Source organism: Ochotona princeps, chromosome X, assembly GCF_030435755.1.
Source record: "Ochotona princeps isolate mOchPri1 chromosome X, mOchPri1.hap1, whole genome shotgun sequence".
In the NCBI taxonomy this organism is placed as follows: domain Eukaryota; kingdom Metazoa; phylum Chordata; class Mammalia; order Lagomorpha; family Ochotonidae; genus Ochotona; species Ochotona princeps.
In genome coordinates, this window is record NC_080865.1 from 58911017 (window position 1) to 58935448 (window position 24432).

Genomic DNA, 24432 nt, shown 5'->3' on the forward strand with positions numbered 1-24432 from the left:
CCTCTCTATATAGATTATATAGATACATATATCTAAATATATATATATCATATATAGAGATATATACATATAGAGAGATCTATAGATATATGTCTATGTATCTATCTATATATACCGATATATATATATATATATATATATATATATATATATATAGAGAGAGAGAGAGAGAGAGAGAGAGAGAGAGAGAGAGAGAGAGAGAGGAGCCCAGAGCCTCTTCCAGGTCTTTCATGCACATGCAGGGTCCTAAAGCTTTGGGCCCTCCTTGACTGCTTTCCCAGGACACAAGCCGGGAGCTGAATGGGAAATGGAGCCACTGGGACACAAACTGGCACCCATTTGGGATCCTAGTTCATGCAAGGCAAAGACTTTATCCGCTAGGCTACTGTGCTGGGCCCCATCTCTCTAGGAGTTTGCCAAGGCTTTTTGACCAAGCATTAGCCGTTTCCAGGGTCTAGAAACAGCAAACACTAGGGCCCCCTCCTATTCAAGTAACTTACATCTTCATACATTGTACATTCAAAAATATGACGCAGACTAGTTTTTGCAGCTTTCTGTGTTTGTGAAGGTCTGACCTCCTTTGAAAACAGTCTTGGGGGAGAAGCTTTCCTAAGACATCCTCAAAAAGTAAGTTCAAGCAATTGAAAAGGTCTCATCTGCTCTGGCTTCCGCGTCCCAGCTCTCAAGCCCTACACTTTTAGTTTCACTATACATTCACGTTAGATTCAGGTTTGCATTTTGATCATAGCATTCAGAAGAAGTTCACTACAACCTATCCTACATCACACTGCTGGCATCGTCCTGATGATTTTGCTGTTGTTGTTAAATCTAGACCATTAGTGACTATTTTTGTTGATATGTCATTTGAGCCAGCATAGAGGTATTCAGTAATAATTCGTATTTATTGTAAAGAGATTTAAATTACTTTTACAAATAAATATGTGACCATGCAGTGTCTTCTGTACATGTTGCTTTTTTATATATTTAATTCATTATCATCATAGAAAGTAATGATGTAGTAGAAATCTAGTGTATTTCTCCTACAGTCAATTATTTTTTTCTTTCTGGCACCTGTGTTTAGAGATATGTCCTTTATTGATTCCTAATTCTAGTCTTACTCAATTTATCATTAACCTCAGTGGTCAAAACTTTCTAAAACTGTGTTCTAGAGAGCAACTGCTGTGCAAGCAGCAGCAGCGGCAGCAGCAGCAGCAATGACCATCAGTGTCCTACTTTACGCTTTAGGGAAAAATAACAGCTGTATGTTATAAACATAAGAACAGGATGGGCCTGGCACGGTGGCCTAGCGACTAAAGTCCTCGCCTTGCACGCCCCGGGATCCCATATGGGCGCCTGTTCTAATCCCGGCAGCTCCACTTCCCATCCAGCTCCCTGCTTGTGGCCTGGGAAGTGGAGGACAGCTTGAGGCTTTGGGACCCTGCACCCGCGTGGGAGACCCGGAAGAGTTTCCTGGTTCTTGGCTTTGGATCGGCGCAGCACCAGCCTGTTGAGGCTCACTTGGGGAGTGAATCATTGGACGGAAGATCTTCCTCTCTGTCTCTCCTCCTCTCTGTATATCTGACTTTGTGATAAAAATAAATAAATCTTAAAAAAAAAAAAACAGCAAAAGGAAAAAAGAGAAGTTGTAAACTCAGACATGGAAAAAGAGTATGTGTAGTCAAACTGCAAAGAAGTCTGCACTTGTTGGAGTTACAGATCTTTTCATCTGTTAGCATCACCATTTGAGCTAGAGATCTGGATGCACAGGTCCCAAACACACAAAGGAAATGCATATGACTTCTACCAATCACAAAAGCACAAGGTATAGAACTTACCAAAAATCTTTTGATGTTGTTTCATTTCCTTCTTAGAAAGAGCTAAATCCTCAGTATATGTATGGATAGCTCTTCAATGTGATGACTTGCCTGACACATTTTCTAGTATACTGATGAATATAAGTACAACAAAAATTAGCTTAAAATCATAATATTCCTTCAGCTGGATCATATTTTTGTTTTTAATACACATTCTTTGGAGCATTGCAGCTTGTTGCAACTTTTTGTAAGTTACATACAATTACCTTTATGAATCAGAAAAATTTGAGTGTTCTAGGAAAAATATTCATCTATTGGTGATAAAAATTATATTTGCATTCTCCAGGAGCTTCATAACCACATGTAGAACACCATGACTAATTGATATTAAGGAAAAATCTGAGGCAATGGGTATTAAAACTGGTTAACTTTTCTCTGTGTCCTCAATATGAATAATTAATTAGGATGATTATCTCATTGAAAAATTTTAAATCATATGGTGGCCAATTTTTACATAAGGGACAAACATAAGTTTATAAAGCATGAATTTCTTCTTTCTTTAAGCACCAACTTTTTCTCTGTCATCAAATGTGGTATCAATTGGCGAGCCTAATTGCATACTAACCATATAGTCCTCTACATTTTTCATATGTGTAGTAGCCAATCTAATACAGTCTACTAATGGTGACAGATTGTGGTGTGTGTGTGTTATGCATAAATCACAGAGTATGATTTTAGTGTTTCCCACAGATTCTATTTTAAACTTTTCTCAATAGAAATTCTCAAATGAAGGCCTAAGTAGCAAACCATAAGCATGTCGTCAATCAAATATGTAATTTAGAGAAATAAACACCTATTGTAGAGTTGCCTGAAAATGTTCACCAGGCTAAAATAAAGGTTAAGTCATCAATCTTTCAATAATCCTCTAAATAATCAACCAAGATTAATATGATTACTTTTTTACATCTTTACTTGCCTCACTAGAGATTTAAGGCTTTTATATTGCTCAGTAGTAAGTGATAAAGCATCTAACTAAAGCTACTTTGCTAGTGAATGTGTGTTCTGATGGAACAAGCACAAAAATGCTGATTATTCTACAGAATACATTATGTTGTATTTTAGTGTTGTATTCTTAGATACTGTTGAAGTTTAAAGATTTTTTTTCATAAATGGGATTATCTGTTTTTGTACACTAAATATTTCATCTGCTAATTAAATATCATCATTGAAAATAAAGATACACAAATACTGATTGGTGACAGACATTGAAATCCAAGGACATGTACTTGGAAAAGATTACTTAAGCTGTTATCCTGGGGCTATTCCTTACAGACAAAATGAATTCTAACACTGAGCCATTGATGCTTGAATTTTCTCCACTGGAGCAACAGTATGAATATCTTAGTCTAAAAATAAATGCTTAAGGTGGAAGGACAAAAAAGCACACTTTTATTTCCCTGCATAATAGAATTGTGCTTATGTGTGGATGCTCTTCTCAATTCCAATTTTGGTATCTCAAGTTGCATTATAGCCACAGGAGAAAAAAACTTTCTTAGGGTAAATCATTGAATAAAAATATACAGCATTCATCCTTTTACTTAGTTGACTGTATTTGTTTTGTAATTACCCTTTTTTTGTTTTCAGAATAATCCCTAATCCCTCATCTTAATTTTCTGTGAATCTTGAATATATTCTCTAAGAACGTCCATATAAAAATAGAAAAAGACAAGAGAATCGAGAAAAAAGAGAGAAAGAAATGAGAAAGGAAATTTGGGCATATGACTGAGTGGAAAGTAAATTAGTTATGTATTATATTTTCATTTCTTACAAAGGAGAAGGAGAAAATGGACTAAATATTTATGGAGCCCTGAAGAGTAAAATAACGTGTCTACTAAATGTAGTTGGGTTTATACAAGGAGGCTTAAATACAATGAACAAAATTTACTTTATTGCTGTGATTTTACAAGGAATTTAGTGAAACAGTTGAATTATGATGCCCTTGTACAGCATCAAAATTATTGATTTAACACTTAAAGATACTATGCCATACTGATATTTCTTATGTTTGTATCCAAATTCATGCATTTCAAGCCATCCTAATTCTCCTCACTTTAATTAAAAATTTGTTCATGCCTAAAGTAAAGATCAATCATGTAAAAATGGATAGAAAATAAGTGATATTGCAAGAAAATATCTGATTGGAAGGGTACCTTTTCTTGGTTGATGCACATGGACTAAGTATGTGACTAAATTTGGGGTGCTAATTATACACTTTAGCTTTTATTCTTATTCTCTGTTCTACAGTTTTGTAGGTATAGGGATTCTCCACCTTTCTTCCTCCTCTTCTCCCCTCCCCATTTATAATCCTTCAGCTGTAATCTGGACTCCAATGTCTGCTCCTTTTGTGTGTCATGACATAGTAGGTACCAGCAGTGGTATAGAGTCTAGTATTTTATTGTCTAGGTATATTTAGCAGTGTTTCTGGGGGTGGGAAGCTAATTTTATTCAGGATTAAAGATGAATAGTACATTTTAATTTTTTTAACATGGCACTCCATTTTGTTGCACAAGAATTCCAGTGCTATTTTTCTGAAACAACTAAAAAATAAAGAAAAGAAGCAGGAACAGCAGAACAAAATTGTGTGTTATTGGAGTATTGACATACTTTGTAAAAAATATATTTAAAGTAACCAATTTGGAGCTGATTTTTATTTTTTGTTTTTGTTTTGTTTCATTTTCCTTTGCTTCACTTGCCACCATTTTATCCTAAATCAGCGGAAATCCGAGGGGAAAAAGGCAGGAAAGGTAAGATTGTAAATTTCACAGAAAATTGATTTCAAAATGTGTCGTGTTTTTTTTTTAAAATCCAAATTCCTGAAGCTATGTTAGTTATTCCATGGAATTAAAACAGTAAGTATTTAAGATGACATATGTTATGGTTCTGCCTTAAAAGAGATTCAAGCTAGCTGCCTCTATATTTTGTATCACAAAACCCTGGAAGCAATTTTCAAGTCTTTTGTTTTATTTTTCACCGATACTTTCTTTTCCCACTGCGCCAAAACAAGATACTGTTAACAGTATTGCTTTGTGAATGTTCTGGCAATAGCTATTTTATGATAAATTTAGCGTTAAAAAAAGAGCCATTTTAGTGTCAATTCATATTTTAACAGTGACAGAGAAATGTTGGTGACTGTATTTGAAGTCAAAGGGTCACATGAAAGTATACTATAACTAAAGTAAACTTGGCTAATAAGTAAAATAATGTTCTTAGATAAATAACTTTACAATTTTATCTTCCAATATGAAAAAAATTAAGTTCTCACCTATAATTTGAGAAGTATCTTTTAAAAAGTTGGCTTCTACTGTTAAAACAATAAACTATGTCACATTACTGTTAAAGATGAAGTACCTCATTAGTTGAACTATAGTGCTATGAAAAGTAGAGTTCTTCATGTGTTTGCTAACAGCTTTCTTAGCACTTATGCCTTGCTTGCGTCACCATGTTCTATTTTTGAAAGAGGGGAATTTCACTTCAGTATCTGATAGAATACGGTTTGGAAATGAAATCCAGTAAGCTTTAAACACTCTCCATTGTAGGCATCAAAATGTTGCCAAATTAAGTGTCTGTATTCTTCAAGAGTAAATGTCTTATGCTAGTTTGAGAATGCAAATTTGAGATTTGGAAAGGAATTTGCAAGAGTGTGATTTAGACTTTGCCAGGTGAATGATTAGTTAGCCTTTGTTGCTTTTCTCAAGTATGAGAATTCTTTGAAAATGGGTTTTTAGTAGGATATTAAAATGTTTTAGTAATTTTGAAACCAAAATAATAGCATCAGAGCATTCTAAAGCAATATACTTTTCTGAATGTCTCCAAATGCCTCTCTGAAATATCTTGAATAACACAATGGACTTCAGTGATGCATTTTTGAATGTCAGCTGCCCCGAAATGATAGCAGAGTTCTTCAGTTCAAGGAAGTGTGCTGCTCAGATTTTTAGTGCTATAATAGGTTTAAACTATTGACACAAATTTAGAAATTGACCTACTGATTGGTTATTTAGAGGATGTAATTGTGAAAAAAAGAGATATTTGTTAATTTTATCTAGAGTAGTTATTCTATAGAGACACATATCATTGCTTAGAAAATTTAAACTCTGCAGCCAATGTTCTGGCTTGAACCCATGTTCCCATACAGAATACATTTAGATCATGACATTTAACACTTAATACTTAATTGTAAAACATCAGTATAATCATAATATAACAAGCATTAGAAAATGACATTTGTGAAGGATTATTTTCTTTAGATTTATTTATTTTTCAGAAAGCAGAGTAATAGGGCCCGGCAGCGTGGCCTAGCGGCTAAAGTCCTCGCCTTGAACATGACAGGATCCCATCTGGACACCGGTTCTAATCCCAGCAGCTCCACTTCACATCCAGCTCCCTGCTTGTGGCCTGGGAAAGCAGTCGAGGACGGCCTGAGGCTTTGGGGTCCTGCACCCACGTGGGAGACCCGGAAGAGGTTCCTGGTTCTTGGCTGTGGATCGGCGCATCACTGGCCATTGCGGCTCACTTGGGGAGTGAATCATTGGACGGAAGATCTTCCTCTCTGTCTCTCTTCCTCTCTGTGTATCTGACTTTGTAATAAAAATAAATAAATCTTAAAAAAAAAAAGAAAGAGTAATAGAGAAGAGAGATTCCAACAGCTCATTCACTCTCCAAGTGCCCAGAGCACTGGCCAAAGGCTAGAACTCCATCCAGATCTCCCACTTGAGTAGCAGAGGCACAAATACTTGAGTCATCTTCTGCTGCCTTCCTAGACCTATTAACAGGGAGCCAGATTTGAGGTGGAATAGCTTGGACTTAAATTGGCACCCATGCAGGATGACAATATTGCAGGTGCAGCTCAACCCACTGCACCACAATAGTGATCCTTTAGGATAATTTCTTTTGTCATTTAAGAACACATCTGCACTTACAATTCAGAGGAAATATCGGGGAAGAAAAACACAGGGAGATGATTGAATCCAAATTCTGCAAGAGACTCAACAATGCAATTTCAAAGGCTTTTGTTTTATAGAACAGAAGGGGCAAACAGACAGAAGCAGAATCCTTTAAGGTAAAGCTGGACAAGCCAGATAAATGTTCAGTGTGGTCAATAATAAGGGGATCTTACTGTGATTAAGTGAGTTGCAGGAAAAGCTGATGATAGGAAATAATTATAATTTTATAGTACTTTGTTGAGCGTAGACTTAATCTGCCTATAGGAATGAGGACCCTGACTGAAGTTTGATCAGGACAACAGAGCAATAAAAACGGGCAGTTTTGAACTCTTGATCTTTTTCCCCCCATTCTATCTTACATTAAACATTTAATAAGCCTACTTGGACAGACATTTAACCTCTAGCACCTAAGCATTAAAAATACCCTTGTCCCACATTAGAGTATCCATCTCTGCCACCTGACTCAAGCTTCATGTTAATGGCAACCATGAGAGGCAGCAGTGATGGCTGAACTAGTTGGTTCCTACAACTCACACTTGAGACTTGATGTCTCAGTTCTTGACTATTTCCTAGCCCTGCGCCAGTTATTATAGATGTTTGAAGAATAAGTGAGAGGACATTATCTCTTTGTCCTTCAAATTAATGAATTCAGAAATAATTTTTATAATATTGTGCTTTCAATGTTGCAGTAATGTAAATATATGTGCGTATGCATACATGCTTGTGTGTACATGTGTATTTAGGTATGCTTGTACCTACACGGTTCACTTACACAAATCCAAGTAGAGTTTCTCTATATATTTGATCTCTACAATAACCTGACAAGCTGTTCTGCAGATGAGGAAACTGTAATAAATATAGCATAAATGATTTGTCCAATGTCATGGAGCTCACAAGTAGAAGAGCCAGAGTTTTAACCCAGAAGCAGTCTTTTTCTTGTTTTATATATAAATGTATCTATCTATATGTATTTATTTATGAATATATGTATGCATATATTCATATGTATGCGAAGGAGGCTGATGCCATGCTGTAACAGGTAAAATTATTGCCTGTGGCACCAGCATCCAATTAAAGTTTCAGTTGCTCCACTTCCTATCCAGCTCTCCATTAAGATGTTTGGGAAGGCAGCAGATGATACCCTAAGTGCTTCGGCTCCTTCATGATATAAGAGGTTCAGATGAAACTCCTGGCTTCTGGTGTAACACTGGCCACGTTTTGGCCATTGTGGGAATGAACCAGTGGATGAAACATCTCCCTTTCTCTCTCCCCTCCTCTCCATAATTCTGCCTTTCAAGTAGTATAAATCAAACTTTAAAAAGATAAAACGAAAATGTAAAAATTTAGGATTATAGCACAAATACTTTCTTCATATCAAAATAACTTTTTATTGCATTTCCACTGTATTATGCAATGCATTTACTGTTGTAAGATGTTACGTCACTGTTGCACAACAATCATCAAATTGTTTTCACAGCTCTATTGTCAGTCAATACCTAGCCGGATGTAATATGGCTATCATATACCATAGAGGTTACGACTGTCCTCTAAAGCCCTTTATTTTTGGTTCATTGCATTTATGTATAGCTTTTGAAGGATATTTTCAATATTAAATTCAAGAAGCCATAAACCTTAAATATATTAAGTGTCAGAATATTCATTAACTCTGGATTTATTGCAAATGTTTCCATAAAAAGTTGAATTAATCTCTTGAACTCCTGAGCTTATCCTACTTAGCTCTTTTTAGTGAATTGTAAAATATGACTTATGTTCAGTTTAATTTAAAGTGAAAAATACAAGAATCCTGAATTTGTGAAAATGTAAGGCAATCATATTATCTTGACTAAAAAAGAGGTCTCTAGATGAATGTCACTGTCTTTTAGATGCTAAAACATCAAAGGATAGGAAAATTTCTCAATGACTGCCCTAGATTTAAATTTAAATGACTTCAGAAGCTTCACCAAACAGGACTGTAGATTGCAAATCAGAGGTTTAGGTTACAGAAATCTACTTTTTTAAGCCCACTCTTAAAAGATTATATTTCACAGAGAAGCTAGTGTCAAACAGCAGAATCAAAGGAAATCTTATACTCCAGGGTTCAATCATTATGTATTAGGTTGCTATTCAGCTCAATAATAGCTAATTAGGAAGACAAACACATTTGAACACATAACCACCTGTGATTGATTAAGCTGTGTAAGCAGTGCTTATCTTAAGGAAGTCTGATTTTGTTTGCCTAATGGTTTGTTAAAAATCCCATGTCCTTGTTCTTTTGATTCAATCTACTCTTTCCCTTGTTAGTATTAACCTGTGAATCTCCATGTAGGCATTCTTCTTTAAGATCCCTCCCCTCCTTGGCAAAGTCTGAGCTTAAATTGCCCTCAGGGTTTGCACAAATGGCCAGTCTTGTTACAGACTGTGTTCACCAAAGTGCTAAACTGAAGATGGCAGAAATAGAACTGGCTGAGATTCTCAAAGGAGTATATTTCTGCTTTCTTTATATCTGCCTGAGGTGAATTTACAAAGTGCTTTCTTTCTGACTAGTGTAAGAGGTAAAGAAAAGGAGTTATAGTAGCAGTACGAGTAAAAGCCTTTCTGTCATCTGCTCGTCTTCCTCAAGACTCCTGTCATTTGTGTAGTCATTTGCTCCAAGGCTACACGAAGATGAGGAAGGGAATAAGAGTACTTGAGTGAACATGTGTTAAAATGCCCATTTTGCTGGTGTCGCCAAAGTACTTCATCTTCTTCTCTGTTCAACAATCTAGAAATTTTGGAAATTGTTTCTTCAAAAATTCCCCTGAAAGCACAATTTAGGGGTTTCATTATGGAATGTTACACTGAGATGCCTTTCAGAGGTTATCGTCCAATGAAGGTTATTCTAATAGTAGGCTTCTGACGAGATATGCCAACATGTCTTACCTTTAGTGCATGATCATTTTCATACATTATCTTGGGAAGGGTTTTGGTCTAGCTAAGTTTGCAACATTCACAAATGCTACTTCTTCTAGTTCTCTTACTAATTTTGCCTATTAAAAATTCATTTGGGTTTTATTACCGATATGAGAAAATTAAATCACAGTAAGATCTCTAACTTAGGATTATCACCCAAGGAAACCCATTTACTTTCCTCCTACATAAACTCTGCTACCAGAGTTCCCAAGAACACCATACTGCATATATTGGTTATGTGTTATGCTGGTGAGGCCTTTTGTTAGGTTTTCTTAACAGTTACATATTTTGCTTTGAAATACGTTCGCTACTCGATTCAGTGGGAAGTAAGTAAAAATTTGACAAGTGGTAGATCATTTCAAGGGTGCTTTAATCATTTTCGTTCAATTCCGTTCATATTCGAGATTTATGATTTTATCTGACATCTGGCAATCACCACTGTAGGTAAATAATTCATTTTGTCTTTTATCTTTGCGTGCTGTTTTCATTGCTTATGAGGTCCTTATTTGAAAACCAAGATAATAAGGACTCCATGATTTTGAACATAATCCTCACTTTTTGTGATCACAGCTTTGTTAAATGTCTTACATTCGTCTGTCTGGTTAAGGTGAGTTTCTCTTCAGTAGATTCTCCAGTGATCCTGACCCTCTCCATTTTGCGAACTTCATAAAACCCCTCCTGATTGCATTTATCTCCCTATCTCATTATTGCTATCCAGGGCTTCCCACTTTGTTTGCGGTACCAATTTCCAACTATAGATTTTCCCCACACACTGTAGCACCATGAGGGAACAATGCTTTTTTTTTTTTAAGTGAAGAGTTAGCTTATTATACGCTAATAGTATTAGCTTTGGTTGGCCTTCTGGTATTATTCAGAAGTCTTTTCATTCTTCTCTCATTAATTTTCTATCCTAAGCTGTTAATGAATGTCCAAACCTTTTCAGCCATCTTTAAATTCTTTCACATGCTCCAGGCCTGAATTATCATTATTTTACTTTTGATCCAGTTATTGTAAAATAGAGACCCTTTTTGCAATCTTAATATATTTTAGAATTCTTTAAGCCCTCTCATTTATTCAATACCTTCCTTTGAAATATCTAGCTTTTTAGTGTGTACATGCCCTGGTCTTTTAACCTTTAAAAATGTGTAAATAAGATTTATCAACAACAAAAAAAAAACTACAATTGCTAGGTATTGGTGCAACTCAATACTAAAATTAAGGACATTGATTACTCCCATTAACTATAGTTTTCTCACCACACATTGTCCTGCCAAAAGAGAAATAAAACCGAATCTGCTCAGAATTTTATGCTTATTATATCCAGAACATTATTACATCTGACATTTTATTTATTTATTTATTTATTTATTTATTTATATAAGGTGAGCAAATTTCATATATTTCACAATACAGATTTAGAATCATAGAGGTACGTTCTACCCTATGGTCCATCTTGCCCACTTTTGCTACCTACTCTCCTCCTTCTTTTTTTTTTTCCAATTATTACAATGGCATGTTTTCAATTCATTTCACAATGGCAGGCTTAACATTCATCTAGGCAAAGATATCAAAATTCAGCAAGCAAAAGCTTAAAAAAGTGTGAAAATTTTAAAATCTGTTAATCACCAGGAGTATAGACAAAAGTAGTAAACAATAATCAAAAACTCAGAATGTCAAACTCACTCATGCAATCATAGTTTTTGTTTTACTCTGTATTAGCTAGTTATCATAGGTCAGGGAAAGAGGTTATTTGTATTTTCAGAAGTGGCTTACTAAGACCACTAAGAATAATGGTCTGAAAAAATGCTCAGGTTCACTAGTCTTCTGGGAAATCCAAATAGAAACTACCATGAGATTTGACCTCATGCCAGTTAGAATGGCTACCATTTAAAAATTGAGAACCAGTGAATACTGGAAAGGATGTGGGGGGAAAGTATTCTGTTCCCTAGATGGTGGGAATATAAACTAGTGCAACCATAACAAAAGACAGTACGGAGATTCCTCAGTTGTCTGAAATAGATCTACCATACTACTTCTTCATCCCACTCCTGAAAATAGATCCAAACAAAATGAAATCAGCATACAAGATTGCTACCTGTACTCCCATACTTATAATAGTTAATCCACAGTATTTCAGATAGGGAATCAACTAGATATCCATCAGCTGATGACTGAATAAAAAGTGTGGTATATATAAATTATGTAATAATACTCAACCATAAAAAAGAACAGAATCTTGTCTTTTGCAACAAAGTTGATGCAATTACATCTGATGTTTTACTACAAATCCTCTCTTGGTCTTTCCAGAAATGTTTCTTCCTTGTTGTGTTAGATGTTTTCTTTGTCAATATCTCCACATAAGTTTAAATCCATACCTGAATTTTGACTTCAAGCTAAATATACCCTTCTTCTGTATGGCTTACTTCCTATCACAATATCATTTTTGGCTTTTTATAAACAGTACATTTTTGAAATTTATTTTGTAAATTTCAGTAAGAATTTAGCAGAATTGACTCAATTCAAGGGAAACTGTTTAACGATTTTCCAAACTAAAACACTAATTACACAGGAGTTTCAAAATCTTCCTGTCTGAATCCTTCAGCATCATGTAAAATAGAAAGAAGTGAATTTTGTAAATAATTAAATCCTCCATAGCACTAATTAAAGCACTTGCAGTTTTGCTTTGGTTTGTATAAAAGTATTTAGAGAAAAAAATCAATACTGTGTATTATTTTCTTTTAACACTGTGATGCTCTGAGCAATTTCTTCAAATAATGTTCTGTGAGGCTTCAATTGGCTGAACTGACCATTTTGGACTCTTAATTTTTCAAAAAGTTTTAGTATTTTTAAAAAATACATGAGGACAATATCATCAAACCTCATTACTTTTCTCATCTCTGACTGAAAACTCTAAACTATACATCAAAAGTTTCTAAGACTACACACCTACCATTGGTTGTTTCACTTTGCAGCATCAAAATTCATGCATTATATCTCTGGGAAACAGATGTTTGCACTGTGTGTGTGACATGGTATTGAGGATGTTCTGAAATAAAATCATCCATATTCATTTCAGCTTTATGCTCTGTTCTGAATGGACAGGAAACAATAGACAGTGAAACCTTTAATAAATATGTCAAGGTTTTAAAAGCCTTTGAAACTATATTTTTTTTCTTTTTTTTAATTATTTATTATTTAACTTCATTTATTACATTGTATTATGTGACACAGTTACATAGATACTTGGATTCTCCCCACCCCTCCCCAAACCCTCCCACCATGGTGGATTCCTCCACCTTGTTGCATAACCACAGCTCAAGTTCAGTTGAGATTCCCCCATTGCAAGCGTATACCAAACATAGAGTCCAGCATCTTATTGTCCAGTCAAGTTCAACGGCTTCTTAGGTATACCCTCTCTGGTCTGAAGACAGAGCCAGCAGAGTATAAAAAGAGGAAAGCATTATAAAGGTTTATTTGTATAGCACTTTAATATGTATTAAATACACTATTTGCAGGTTTTAGCTTTACATTCCTGTTAGATGTAGTTACAAATTCAGCTTTTTGCAAATGTGCTCTTTTTATTGTCACAGAATGCACAGGTTTTTTTTTAATTATTATTCCTTTTGAAGTAGTAGCTTTTAGGAGCCATTGCTTCTCTTCATTCAGTGACATATGAGTCAATACATAACTTAGAAGGAAATCTTGTCTGGTGCTATCTATGACAATCTCAACAACTGATATATCGTGACTGGTATTCCAAACTGTAGCGCTTTGATTACAAGTCATCTCTCTGATCTCAAACAATTGCACCTCTACAATTCTGTGCTAACTTGTATTTTTATATCAGAAACAGTGACTTAGATCCTGCCAGGGCAAGGGCAATTTCCCCCTCAACACTCTGAAGGGTGACTGAAATGAGCAGATGAAAGAGTAACAAGAAAAGAAGCATAGAAATTTGACATGCACAGATTAATATAAAACATGTTAATTTCAAGTTTTTAAAGAAAATGTCAGGTGACTGATGTTTAAATACTCTCTTTATAGGGAACAGAAAAATGGGGCCAAGGGTGGTGTAAGCAATTGTAGCAGGACATAGATGATTGTTAGGAGAAAGGGTTGAGTAAGAAGTGATGTGAGACAAAGGTTTCTCTGTTCTGCAGGAGGCAGCTGTAAATTGTGAGCAGGTGAGCTGAGGGATTTTGCTGTGAACAAGGTCGTAGAAAAAATCTCCCAGAAAATCTCTGGGTGCTGCCCTCAGAAGAAGAGACTTCAATTCTCTGGGTATGGTGATGATGTTCAGTCCCTTCTTATCTGTGGTAATTCATCTTTCCTGATTATTTGGTAAGATACCTGGGACAGGGTTGTTTAAGACTGTTGCAGCTCTTTTGGCACAAGTTTTCTCAGCCAAGTAAACCAAGTTTAGAAAGAGCTCTGCCGTTTTGCTTTGGGGGTGAGGTGGAAGACTGACAAGCAAGAGGATATAAAATCCTTGATTCTGAGATAACTTCGAAATTCTTTCAATGTCCTTGAATTCAATAGTGCTTAACATGGCTAAACATTACTGTTGATAATCACTTTCTTACTCCAGCAGTGCCCTCATAGCTAAATTAATGACAACAGAACATAGAGACAAAATCATTGTATTGTCACTTTATTGTCATTGTCTTCATTCTTATCTTTCGATTTCAGAAAACAATCAGTATAGAAAGCTTTCCTAGGGAATGTATTAGGTGATGTTTTCAAATAAAGTATGTGCAATATTAATGATGGAGAGATATCTGCTGACATGCCTCTTTGGAATAATCAACAGCCCACATTTATTTCATCACTTTGTTGTGGGAAATGGAGTCTGTGACTGATTTGATTCCAGCCTCTCCACTTAACACATGAAAGAAATCAAGGTGCAGGTACAAATGTGTAAGAAAGCAGGATTTATTTGAAGACATGAATACAGATAATCTCATTCCATGTGGGAAAATGGTGGCTGCCCCCACCAAGATTTGATGGTTCAAGTGTAATTGATTTTGGATAGTGCTTCAGTGTACAGAAACACATGGCAATCTCCACAAAGGTGTCATGAAGTCTCCATGTGGGATCCAGCATATACATGTTTATCATGATGCCTCATGCATGTTTGCAAGTCAGGTTCAGGTGCAGGATATTGCAAACAGTCATGTTGAGCTGGTAGCCTTGCTGGATTGACACAGACAGTATTGTATTTTACTGTAAACAGCTGTATCAAAAAAGTTGCTGGCACTCAATCAGCTATTCTGCTCACTACCTCCACTGCCAAGCCAATATCATAGTCATATCTATTTCTTCATGGCTGAGCTAAGGATTGATACTTTTTCATGCTTTATTGTTCTCTTGCTACCAATTAAGTGACAGAATATTTGTCCATTGCCTTTTGAATATATAAGTCATACTGATATGTACAATTGCTATACATTTGTAGGGGAGGAAAAATAGTTTTCTCGTCCACTATTTCTGAAATTTCAGCTTACGATACCTTTAACAAAATGCAGCCTATGAAGAGGAAAACAAATCAAAGTTTAACAAGTCATTTGCTTCTTGTATAATTGGAAAAGAACCCAGGGAAATGGGTAAAGCTGGAAGAATTACTTTTGATTCATGGTTAAATATCATGGATGAAGGAAGCGAGGGAGGGAGGGAGAAAGGAAGGAAGGGAGGGAGGGAGGGAGGAAGGAAGGAAGGAAGGAAGGAAGGAAGGAAGGAAGGAAGGAAGGAAGGAAAGGAAGGGAAGGGAAGAAGGAAAGGAAGTTGATTTAGAGAAAGATTTATTTAATATGAGAGGATCGAGAAAAGCACATAAAGCAAAAATAATATCTGTTATGCAGCAAACTTTCATTGATTAACAGGGTCTTGTGTTTACTCAGTCCCTTCCTTGTGCTGAAAGGAAGAAACCATCATGAATGCAGATTTCCTTTATAGATCGAAATTTCTCTAGCAAGATGATAATTTCTTCTACATTCTGTGTCTTTAGAACCTCAAAATAACTGCTATACTAACAAGGCATATTTTGAGTTGACATTTACTGGTCCTTTGTAGTAGTCATAGTTGGCATGACATGTTCTGTATCCCAATTCCATGTGGTTGCAAAATGTCCCTATATTTACAATTTGTTAGCTTTAAGAAAATGACATACCTGGATCTTTATCATATCTTTCATGTATGACAAGCCATTCCATATCTTAACAAAAGTTAGTTACATGTGTCCCTTAATCATCATGTTTTCACGATTAGTGTTACCAGAGAATTGATATGTAGCTTATATCGTTGGAGGTGAATGGAGTTTAGTGACACGTAACAGTACTGAATCAAATGTCTTTCTGTTTCATTTCATTTTTTTCTTCTTTTAAAAATTATTTTTATTTTTGATGATGTTTATATAGCTTATCAGGGTGGGAAGGGGAAAGTGGGGGAGTCCATTGATTTCAAATTTTCTTTTTTCCCTCCTGTGTCCTGGGAAAGGTGTGGGGGGTGCTGCACCCAGCCTAACAATTGCCTCAGCACCTGGGGAAGGGGAGCAGCAGTCCGATGCCAACCCCAATGATTCTTCTTAGGTGGTGTCAATAGTTTTGAAATGCCGTTTATCTAGCAATTCCAAGGATGAATAAATCCTTCCAAGGTCTACCTTAGAGTCTACCTTAGAGTCTCCGTTCACCCACACATTTGCTGCCATCACTTGACTGGGGTAATTTTTCTGCCCTCCTTCCCCTGCTATTGTACCAAATGTCCTCTGCAGGCTCCAATGGGCTGACTTATCTTCCATGTGCATCTGGGTATGCTGTCCACTGCTCCATCCTAGCCACTGAGGAAGCCCAGTTCTGACACATACACTCCACGGTCAGACCACAGATCCTGCGATTCTTCCAATGATTGGAGTTCTGAGTTCAGTGGTTCAGTTGAGCGGATGCCCAAAGAATCCTTGTCTGAAGTGATCCCAGACCTGACCCTTATGTGTGCTTGCCAGTTCAGGGTTTGACTCTGTCACCCATAGCTGTGTAAATACACACTGGTAGTTGCAATTGCTGGGACAGTTCTGTCTCCAGCCCTATCTTTTATGCAAACCAATGGATGCTGCAGCCCTGACCAATCCAGCCCACTATGTACTCAGCCCTCAAGTACACCAAGGGGGCTGCAGCTTAGTTGGAGTGACCCCAATAATACCCCCTCAGTCCATCCCCAATCCTGGGGATTGCTAGTGTGTGCAGAAGACTGGCCCAGTCAGTAGCACAACACATTCAGCTCTTGTATACATCAATGGTTGTTGGGTCCTAGCTAAACTGAATCAATCCTGTTATCTGTATCTAGCCCACACTCATGCTGGAGGGTACTGGCACTTGTCAGCCAGGCTCCCCACAACACTGGTTCTCATGCTAAGCAGTGACAGTTGCAGCCCATCAGAGCGCTGCCACAGTTTCCGTACTGAGCCCCAGATCTTGCATTCTTTTGGTGGTTTTACAATCCAACTTGACAGGATTTACCCCCAGTCCCAGCACTTGCCAGTAGATGCTGCGGCAAAGCTCAAACAACCTGTACATATTCTGGCCCATTATCCTGTGGATACAGTTGGTTAGCCCACCCTGCCACTCAACTAAACCGAACCCACAGGCAGGCCAACTGGCACTATAGCCCTGCCCAGCCCGATCTACTCCCAGTCCCAGTTTTCATGCTTGTTGGTGGAAGCTGTGGCTGAGCTGGGAAGACCAAGCTCACAGTCCTCAGGCTCACAGTCCTCCCTCCAGGACTCACATGATCCAAAGGGTGATGCTGCCCAGTCTGGCACGGCTCGCCGCAACTCAGTTTTTAATTTTATTAAAAGATTTATGTGTGGGCCTGGCATAAAGGATCAATGGCCAAATCCTCATGTTGCAGATGCCAGGATTCCATATGGGCACAGCTTCATGTCCCTGCTGTTGCTCTTCCCATCCAACTGTCTGCTTGTAGCTTGGGAAAGCAGTGATGATGGCCCAGGCCCTTGGGATTCTCCACCCATGTAGGAGACCTGGAGGAAGATCCTGGCTTCTGACTTTGGACCAGCTCAGCTCTGGCTGATGTAGCCACTTGGCAAGTGAACCAGTGAATGGAGGCTCTTTCTCTTTCTATTCTTCACTCCATAAATCTGATCTGCCTTTCCAATAAAGGCAGAATTATAGGGAAAGAGAGAGAGAGAGAGAGAGAGAGAGAGAGAGAATCTTCCAACTGCTTGTTTATTCCCCAAATAACCACAATGGTCAGAGCTGAACCAATCTGAATTTAGAAGCCAGAAACTTCTGCTGGGTCTCTGATGTGGATGCATAAGCCCAAGGACTTCGGCCATCATCTGCTGTTTTTCAAGATCCAAAGTAGGGAGTTGGATGGGAAATGTAGTCCCTGAGACTCAAACTAGTGCCCATATTGTTGTAGGGTTTTTGACCCTAACCTCATTTTTTTGGCAGCAACCTCAATTCTTGTCTCGCAGGAAAGAATTGTCATGCAGACACAGTTTAGTTTTAAAGGAAGATTTATAAGGAAAGCTAAGAAATGAGGCTCCTGTCCTAGCAACGGGAGGGGGCTTTGAGATAGAAAAGACCCTTACCCCCTGCCATAGTGGCAGGAGGTAGAAAAGAAAGACCCATATTATTACTGGTGGGGAGAGCATCTTTTAAAGGTTCACCTCAAAGATGCTTCTCCATAAACAAAGGAGAATTCCTGGTTTCCATGGTACCTGGCCTTGGGACAAAAGGTCCAGAATGGTGTCACTGGCCAACTTCCTTGGTCCCTTTCGCCCTCCCTCTTGGCAATGGCTGGAGACAGAACTGAGCTGACACTTCAGGCGGGGAATTGGTATGTTAATGTTGCCCTTGTCTCTTGGGGAAACAGGTTCTTGATATGTTAAAGTATGCACTTGTCTCTGGAGAGACAAGCTCTGTTAAATCCAAGACATGGTGGGGAAAATACCCTTTTATGTTTGAGGGAAAAAAAATGATGACTTGGGGACCCAGAATACCCTAACTGCCTACTACCCTACCTAGTGACTCCTCTCTCAATACGAGATACTGGCACTGCAGGCAGAAGCTTAGTCTATTACTCCACAATTACAATGCCCATTTTTTTGTACTTCATTGACAAAATATCTAGATATAAGAGTGCAAGTATAAATGAAATTCTTAGTAGTAATGACTTAAGGGCGTCTCTTCAGGATTTGTTTATTTATTCATTTAGTAGGGCAACAGAGAGAAAGAAAGAGACACAGAGAGAGAAACAGACACACAGAGAGACAGATCTTCCATCCACTTGTTCATTTGGATTGGAAGCCATGTAGCCAATTTTTGAATGTGCAACTCAATATGGCATTGTGTTGCAAGTAGCTGGTTAACTCACTGTTTCACAACATTAGATCCCAGATGGCCTTTTTTGTATCAAGAAATTTACATTGGGAATCAAAAGTTTTTCATTGAATTTGTGTTTGTGCAGTTGAGTTAGCAAACATTTTTAAGTGAGATATTAAGATGTTTATGAAATATTGTCACCATTAATTTAGATACATTACTTTTGATATATTTCCTTATATTCATTATTTTTCATTTATATGCCCTTTACTTTTTAAGATGGGCAAATTTCCTTTATAAGTCAAAGGAAACTCAGAAACTTCTGGAAAACAATTATCAGAATTATTTTTATACTAGTCAATTTTTTATTTGTTTCTTTGAGGATCATTGAGAAACCAGTCTTCTTCATTTACATGAATTATTTGTTTATTGCTTAAAATGCTTCTAGGATTAATTTAATGCTTTAAATAGAGACTCTAAAGTGGTAAGGACTACAATCTATTGTTGAGATATAGAGAATTAATAATTGAAGAGTTCTTCTAAGTTCCTGTAGTCTGTGTCTAACAAACCACTCGATGTCTAGTAAATATTTTATGAATATCTGTTATCATTTAGCAAACATATATGGAATCATTTCTGTGTGTCACAGTGCTTTGTGATGAAAATATATAAAGGAATAAGACAGACTCTTTGATCTTAAACACTACATTGTCTAGAAAACAGATAAGCAAAGCAAAAACTCTGTCTGATATAATTAGCTTCATTTGCTGTAATGCACTATTACAAAATATTAATGTTGACCAAAACCAAATTCCACTTACATTTGCTTTCTTTCTCTTTCTAGTTTACTCTTTTAGAGGTAAGAGCTTTCATAAATTCACAAACCTTTGTGTAAATCTTCCTCTTTATGCTCTTATTTGAGAGCACTTACATTTGGCCTCTTTTTACTTTGTCAGTAATACAAGCATTTCAACTTTTATTCTGTTCAAATAACATCCTCCTTCCTATTATACTTGACTTCTCTTGGCCTGAGGTATTTATCAGATACCCTTTAACAGCTTGTTTTATTATTTATGAATGAGAGCTATTGTTATCCAAATATACTTTTAAACATTGATTTAAGACTTAGGTTTTCTCCTTGAAGTGCATAATACTTCAAACAATGCATTCTCTTCAGTACCATGACAGATTGCTCTCCTTATTTTACTGAAAACATGATGTGTAGCAGAGTAAATCTCACATAGTGACCTTTTGTATTTTCCATTGTAAGCAGTTGTGAATCTATTGTTGTAAATCTCTAACATCACAGGAACTATCTCTGAGAATCGTTTCATATTTTGTAATAGTGATTGTGGAGAATCATTTGTTGTATAATTATGGGAAAGATTTTGTTTCATTTGTAAGAATGATGAGATACCATCTGTATAATCCTGTGTAAAGCTGGTTGGGTGTTAAATCAATCTCAAATGTTCTGTTCCAGATTAGCCATAAAAATTGCAGTGGCTATTGCAACATTGGAAATGCAGTTGGAAATTCCAACAGTGATGCTACCTGCAGTAGCAAAAACAAACAAACAAACAAACAAACAAACAAACAAAAAGAAATTCATGGTGGCAACTAGTGTAGTCAAACTTAATAGAAACAAAACAAACTTAAAAAAAACTTCTAGTGGATAGGAATGTTTGGCTTTTGTGAAACAAGCAAATGGCAAATATTCAATTATTACAATTGGTTTCCGGTGGTTTTATGTTTGTCAGTGTAGCTAGCTTTGCAGTGAAGCTCAAATAGAAAAGGTGTGTTAGAAGTTCAAGTCTGGGCCTGGCAATAGCATACTGGTTAAGGTCCCCGCCTTGAACGTGACAGGATTCCATATGGGCGCCGCTTCTAATCCTGGCAGCTTCACTTCCCATCCAACTCCCTGCTTGTAACCTGGGAAAGCAGTCGAGGATGGCCCAAAGCCTTGGGACCCTGCACCCGTGTGGGAGACCCGGAAAGAAGTTCCTGGCTGCTCACATCGGATTGGCACAGCACAGGCCGTCGCAGCCACTTGGGGAGTGAATCATCGAATGGAAGATCTTCCTCTCTGTCTCTCCTCCTCTCTGTACATCTGCCTTTTCAATAAAAATAAATAAATCTTTAAAAAAAAAAAAAGAAGTTCAAGTCTGACTGCACATTACAATTACCAAGAGACCTTTGAAAAATTGGTAGTGCTCAGTTTGAGTTTCAGACCAATTATGTAAAAATTCCTAGCATAAGAGACTGTTATCTTTCAAGCTCCCCAGATCTGTCAAATGTATAGGCAAATTTGAGAGCTACTTTGTTAAATTCTTGCAGCTTTTAATTTTGTTAATTCTATTTCTGTGATCAAATTTTCTATAACATTCATAATTTCAGCAATGAGTAACATCAAAAAAGATTGGCTTTTTCATAGATTTTAGTAAATATTGTCCAAATCCCATTCTGATGTAAAATATGATTACTGTACAGATTGTCTCACACACACACACACACATGTCCCAAGGCTTTGGAACTTCCTCAACTACTTTCCCAGGCCATGACATGAACTGGCACCCATGTGGGATTTAGCCACTAAGCCATCATGCTGGGCCCCCATCATTGCTTCTATACCCCACAGTCCACCTTCACTGTCTGGTGCTATCTCACATTGTTAGTTTCAAAGTAGATAAAGGACAATAATATTACATAAATTCATATACAAAAAAATCACTGTTTCAAGAATTCACTTTTCTTTGAAGATTTATTTCTTTTTATTGCAAAGTCAGATATATATTTAGAGAGAGGAGGAGAGACAGGAAGATCTTCCATCCGATGATTCACTCCCAAAGTGACCCGCAATGGCCAGAGCTGCGTCCATCCAAAGCCAGGAGCCAGGAGCTCTTCTGGGCCTGCCACGCGGGTGCAGATCCCAAGGTTTGGGGCCATCCTTGACTGCTTTCCCAGGCCACAAGCAGGGAGCTGGATAGGAAGTGGGGCTGCAGGCATTAGAACCAGTGCCCATATGGGATCCTGATGTGTTGAAGTTGAGGACGTTAGCCACTAGGCCACCGTGCCAGACCCGAATTTACTGTTTTGATGGATACAATCTAAGGGATTAGACGTGGAAAAAATACTGTTAAGGTCTTTGAAAGCTCACTTCCAACTTTAACTCTTTTGAACTAATAGGAGTCGACAATGACTTTACAGGTTTTCAAGTGCAAGCTGACTATTTTGGTAATGTGTTCAAGAGTAAATTCAATGTTTTCTCACATCAGAAACACAGTTCAGACATTGGGCATTAAAATTGTCATAATTCAGTTCACTGAATGTATTTATAAATAGAAATTATCCCTATATTCTCTCAAGTGAAGAGGAAGGATACTCTGTGGTAGACTTTTTTGTTAGCTGGGAATTATTAATCCACTGAGAGAGAATACATCAAGCCAAAGCATTACAGCTAATCTTTTTTTTTTTTTTTAATTTATTCTTCTCCCTACTAATGCAAGTTAATTTTCCTTCCTAAGAAGGTTTTTTTTTTTTTTTTTTTTTGCTCTAAGTAGAAAAATAAGTTTACTATAATACAAACTAATTTCCCACTTGAATTCAATGAATTGGATTTCTATCTAGCTTTTTTACACTTAAAGATTTGTTGCCTTATACACTACTTCAATTCCAACAATGTCCCATAAGGGACAATGAAGTAATTCATTGTTATTAACCAGAAATAAAAACATTTATACATGCCGAGTATCAAATGTACATGGCTTGCCATTGTCAAATGTAACTTTATATATCCGTTATATTTTTAAGGCTAATGATGATGTAGGTTATTACATTTGTCTTGTGAAAAGTAAACTAAAAGCAGATGTGATTTGAATATAACTGTGATGTTTTGAAATGATAGTTTATATTCAACAGAGATTGAATAAGACATATCTGTCATCATGTAGAATAACAGACCCACCTACATAATTATAGCAAAACATTTTTGATGCAAGTTAAACATACAGCTCCTCTTAGTCTTTGATCTGTGAAGTAGCTCTACTCCTAGGTAGCTTGCTTATTTTTGTTGTTTTGAATGGGGGGGCATATAAATATGAGCAACCCAGGTCAGATATCAGAAATTGTAGGTTTTGCTACCTATGTCATTTCCTGTTAAACTATGGTTTACACTGAAACCATTGAAGTAGCATTCAGTTATTCATTTTCATCTTCTATTTTTGCTTATAATAGTTTTTCCATTAGACTTCAACTTGCCTTTTTTTCCCGCAATTTTTCTGATCACTTTAACTTTTTAAATATATTTATATTTTGAATTTTGAATTATGTGGTACAATTTTGTATAGGCTGGGATTCCCCCCCAAACTCTCACCCCTCAACAGACTTCATCTTTTCATAATGGCATATTATTACCCATTGTTTACACTTAAGATAATGCTTGTATAATATGAAAACAGTGTTTCTGGAAAGTGAAAGTATCACCACTGATATGATAATTTCAGCAAGTGTCATGGCTGGTGTCTTAAACTGTCTTCTTTTCTGCGGGTTCCTCTGTTGCAGGGTGCGAGCGAGATCACACCAGACATGTCTAAGGTTTATTAAGGAGTTTTTATTAACCAACCTTGGTGATAATAGAGCATACTAGAAATAGCAAACCACAAGTCCATATGGCAATCCAACCAATCATAATCCAAGTAAATATAATCCAAAGAGAAACAAATGGTCATTATCCTTAAGTCCATCCATTAAGCTGAAGACCTATGTCCCAGCTTCCCCAACAATATAAGTTATCCTAAGAGACATGCAATGAATAACCTGAACACACTTACAAAGCTGCATTCACCTTTCCCTGGCTTCTCTGACCACATTCCACTACTGTTAGGCCTCACCTCTCCTGGAACTCCTGATAGTACACAAACCAGAAACAACATTACTATATCCATTGTCCATTCTAAGTGGTACACAGGGACCATGTTCAGGGGATTACCTGTCCTGGGTCAGCTAAGAGTCGAGGTGCCAGAGTAACAGAAACACCTGACCAGAAAGAGAGAGAGAGAGCCCCCACTTCACAGGCCTTTTAAAAGGGCTTGTGAGGGGAGTGGTTACACAACAATGCAATACCGTCCCCTCTCAGTTCATAGGTGAGTCACAGGTGGGCAGGAGCGAATACCTAAGTGTTGTTGGCTAAGGAGTTGATTACTGCTCCTTGGGATGGGCAGGAACAGGAACTGTGTTCTGCATCCAATATCCTGGCTAAATTAGGACGTGCGGGGAATGGTTAGGGATGGAATTAACATTCCATTCCATTGCTGTTAGGACCCACCCTCAGGACAGAGG

At 37.1% G+C, this 24432-nt stretch overlaps 1 protein-coding gene across 2 annotated transcripts in view; it reads left to right on the forward strand.

Annotated features, from left to right (window-relative positions):
- Window positions 1–24432, forward strand: part of PCDH11X (protocadherin 11 X-linked) — a 722012-nt gene that overhangs the window by 382514 nt on the left and 315066 nt on the right. Inside the window, exon 5 of one of the 2 annotated variants that reach the window (XM_004596311.4) lies at window positions 4589–4618. The exons of the other annotated variant lie outside the window; for it this stretch is intronic. Coding sequence (XP_004596368.2) covers window positions 4589–4618 — 30 coding nt within the window. The remainder of the gene's footprint in view (window positions 1–4588; window positions 4619–24432) is intronic. 2 annotated transcript variants of the gene reach the window in all.